Source organism: Buceros rhinoceros, unplaced genomic scaffold (genome assembly GCF_000710305.1).
Source record: "Buceros rhinoceros silvestris isolate BGI_N320 unplaced genomic scaffold, ASM71030v1 scaffold19109, whole genome shotgun sequence".
NCBI classification, from domain to species: Eukaryota; Metazoa; Chordata; class Aves; order Bucerotiformes; family Bucerotidae; genus Buceros; species Buceros rhinoceros.
In genome coordinates, this window is record NW_010432339.1 from 25,321 (window position 1) to 29,360 (window position 4,040).

Here is a 4,040-nt window from a genome sequence, read left to right on the forward strand (position 1 = left end):
CTCCACCACTGCCCTGGGCAGCCTGGGACACACCTGCACAACCCCAACGGGACAGAAATGGCTCCTCAGGGACAACCTCAACCTCCCCTGGTGCAAATTGAGGCCCTTTCCCCTTGTCCTATCAATACGGGACGGTACATTTACCCCGTCTCCATCAAAGGCAGCTCCAAAGTCATACTCTCCCGTCTTCATCGTCTGGACCAGGTCAGCAGCGTAAGTTAAGTTGGGGTCAGGATGGTGGCCACCAAAGTCCTCTAGCGGGGTGCAATTCACTGCTGAATTTGCTGGGGCTCCAAGCTCCTCACACAGGATCTTTTTTACATAAGGGCCCACAACTACCACAACAAAACACGGGGAGAAAACAAGTCAGCCTCTGCTCCTGAAAATGTCTATTGAAAGAGACTCATGAGCTTGGCTTACATATTAAATTATATAAAACTCTATAAAATTATATAAAGTCTCATGGTCCCATTTTTGTACTCCAATTTCTGTAGGCATAACTGCTGGGACCTCCATGGGACGTGGACCGATGCAGGGTCTGATCACAGCATCAGCACTATCCTCCTCTGCCTCGCAGCTGTGGGTTGATGTGGGTGAGCCTCACAGCATCTCCCCAACCCCCAAACACTTCCCAAGTCCAAACATTTGACAAAAAAACACCCCAATGTGAAGCCACCGAAAGTTTGCCTGCAAAAAGAACAATGCAGCATGTTACAAAACAAAACCCCAAATTTACAAGTGGTGGATACAAATTCCAGAAAACCGTTTTCTCTCTAAAGCAGGCGGCAAAGCCCCGGGGACACGTGGTCCCCTGCGATGCCCCAAGCCCTCTCGTACCTCCATGCATAGCATCTATGCGAATCTTGAGGTGGTTTTTCCCCGAAAGCAGCTCCTTTAATGCGTTGAAGTCAAAGATGTTCCGCAGCATGTTCGCGTAGGCTTCTACCGAGTCCACAATTTCCACTGGGAAAAATAGAGACCAGCTCTCACGGTCTGAAATCTTTGTAGAAAAGCCACACGTGGCAGTGTGCTGACAGCCCTTCATGCAGAGGGCCAGGGCTCAGCGTAAAGCCTTTAAACATCCCATGGAATCGATTCGTAAAGACAATCATAACGGTCCTGTATTAAGAATTCAACTACAGGTTGTTGCTACTCATCGGGTTACAGACCAACGGACCAACAAAATCTGTATGACAAACACTGCTGCCAGCTACGGCTCCCTGGACTTTGTTCGAGAGGGCTCAGTCCCACTGCACTTACCTGAAGAGTGGGATTAAATAAAGGGGCAGGGTGGGGAATAAAAAAAAATATATATAAAAAAGCAGATCTCCAATTTCCACCAAAGTCAACGGGAACTATGTGAAAAATTTACACCTTTGCAACTAACAGGCCATATAAAAAGAGAGCCCACGAAAACCCCATTAATATAAAAATCCCACTATACAGAAATGGGGACTGAGAGAAATACTAACTTCTATAACCTTTTAAATTATTCCTTTTTGAATTACAAGCACAGGTTACCAGGAGATGGTAAAAACATCCTTGCAGTAAGTGTTTTTCAACAGTCTTTTTTTTAATGCATTTTTGTATTTCACTGCTGTCAAAAGTCACGTGTGAAACGTGAGAGAGCTTTTATACACGAAACCATGGCGGGGGAAATCAGTTACAGAGATTAAACACTAACACTACAGTTTTTAATCAGGAAAATGCAGTTTAACTGCAGAGCTGTCTGTTTCCAAGTACATATTCATGTTGCCTTACAGACCAAAGAGTCTCTGATTTTAGTGAAGTTCATGGGATCAGATTTACCTACTGAAGTCCAACCTTTTGTAGGACAGAAATAATGATCTAATTCCAGTAACTGCACAAGGTAAGCTGCAGGCCAAAACTCTGGCCAGGATGCCAGGGTGCCCAGGAGTGATGTCCTTGCTTGGGTTATCCAACCCAAGGTGAGAAGGAGAGGTCAGAATGATGACACCTGTCCTTCAGAAACACCATGGCAGGTCTACGCTAACTCCACCTGAAAAGCAACTTTCCAAGAGGAAGAACCGTTGTTTACCTGTAAAGGGCTTAAATTTGTTCTCCAAGTCAAACTGCTGTTTCCCAATGGTGCTCAGGTCCACCTGGAGATCGGGGCAGATGGCGTACTCTTCAATCTTCTTGCTGATTTGGAAAATTTTGTCCGTGATACCTTCAGGAGCAGGACCTGCAAGATAAATCAGGCAAGGGAGAAGGCGTTAAAGAATCAGACTGCAAGAGAAGGACACTTCAGGAGAACAGCAGAACACCTGGGGCTGGGATTACCTCCCCTGGAGGGGAGTATCAGGGTAGGAGGGCAGCAAATCCCTCGCTTGCTGTGAGCAGGGAAACCCACTGACATGAAGTCAGTTAAATTTGGTTCCTCGAGGTCAGCGCAAGAAACGGCTGCACAGAAACAGAGCGAATCAAAATGACCCAAGCGACCTCACCTCCATTGGCGATATTGAATTTGATGCCAAAATCGCCATTGGGCCCACCGGGGTTGTGGCTGGCTGTCAGGATGATGCCACCGATGGCTTTGATTTTCCTGATGATGCAGGACACGGCTGGGGTGGAAAGAATGCCGTTCTGCCCGATGACCAAGCGGCCGATCTGAAAATTGAACAGCAAAACAAACTCCTGTGAGTCCCCAGACCAGAAAAACCACCCAAACCCCAAACATGGGTGACAGGTAAACCAGGGGTGTGCTGGTGGCAGAGGTGCTGTTCTCTGCAAGCAAACAGCTCGCTCCTGAGGGGTGCCAGAGCTCCCTGCTGTGTACAGTGAAGGTCAGCATCTGACCCTGCTCTGTTGCGCCTTTTTAGCATTTTCCTTTGTGAGTGCTGCTCAGCTGGAAACGGCAGCTCCCACCGAAGAGCTGAGCTTTCCAGAGGCATCTGAACAACAACCAAAAAACCCCAACCCCTTTGGCCATGGTCTCGAACTTTGCTTTCAAAAGACACAATGGGACTAAGAGAAGCCAAAACAACACAAAAATCGAACATCATCACTACTCCCATGGGACCAGCTGCAGATTCTCTTACTCGCAGCGGGTAACACACCTCCTTCCCATAAACTTAGCAATAACTTTGCTGAGATTAAATCCAGACCAATGTGTTAAGCAACACAAGGTAATCAGGATCCAGTTGCTGCAGTTCATGTAATAAAACAGAAGACGAATACTTTTCTGGAAGAACATGCTCCTTACCACAGCCCTCAAATGAGGTGACAGATTTAAACCAATACCAGACTACTCTCCATCAGCCACGGAGATCAGACCCTGGATATGACTGAGAAAAGAGGAGGAATTCCAGTCAAACACAAACCAGAAAACAAAAGGCCACGTTCCCAGACTGAAGGAGCTGAAGGTCCGCATTCGGAGCTAAGCCACGGGCACTGGATGACTGCGATTCCTCTGCCGCAGCGCTGCCTGGTGCTAAGCCCCAGCTCCGCTGCCGATCAGATGTGACATGCTCCAGCTGTCGCAGGCCAGCTGGGCGAGCGAGGCGCCACTAACAGAACCACACCTCTAGCAAACAACGAGCATAAATGTGAAACAGCAGGTGATAAACCCAAAGTGAATGCCCCAATAGCTGATAGTACAGCCCTCACCATGCCTCCCGACCAGGCTGATCACACTCGTTTATTAGGCCACACGTTTCATTTGAGGTAGCCCAACCTACGTGGGCTTTGCTTTTTTTCCCTCTTCTCAGCCCAAGCCATCACTCCTTGTCTCGTGTTTTATTCCAGCCTCCAAGTCTCACTCCTTCATTTTCACCAAGAATTCATGAAATCTCCAGGAAACTCCTCTCTAAAACTTCATCTTGTGTTTCCCAGCGTTCCTCTGAGGGTCTCGTTCAGCCGCAACACCCCTCTGCATTGGTGCTCTGCCAGGCCTCACATGCAGCTCATAATCATACAATCACAGGATGGGTTGGCAGGGACCTTAAAGCTCATCCAGTTCCACCCCCTGCCATGGGCAGGGACACCTTCCCCTCCAGCAGGGCGCTCCCAGGCCCGGC

General features: G+C 48.3%; 1 protein-coding gene across 1 annotated transcript in view; it reads right to left on the bottom strand.

Moving 5' to 3' along the window:
* Positions 1 to 4,040, bottom strand: part of PGM1 (phosphoglucomutase 1) — a 15,065-nt gene that overhangs the window by 8,763 nt on the left and 2,262 nt on the right. Inside the window, exons 2-5 of the mRNA XM_010143753.1 lie at positions 2,469 to 2,631; positions 2,060 to 2,206; positions 838 to 963; positions 145 to 335 (exon numbers count right to left, since the gene is read on the bottom strand). Coding sequence (XP_010142055.1) covers positions 145 to 335; positions 838 to 963; positions 2,060 to 2,206; positions 2,469 to 2,631 — 627 coding nt within the window. The remainder of the gene's footprint in view (positions 1 to 144; positions 336 to 837; positions 964 to 2,059; positions 2,207 to 2,468; positions 2,632 to 4,040) is intronic.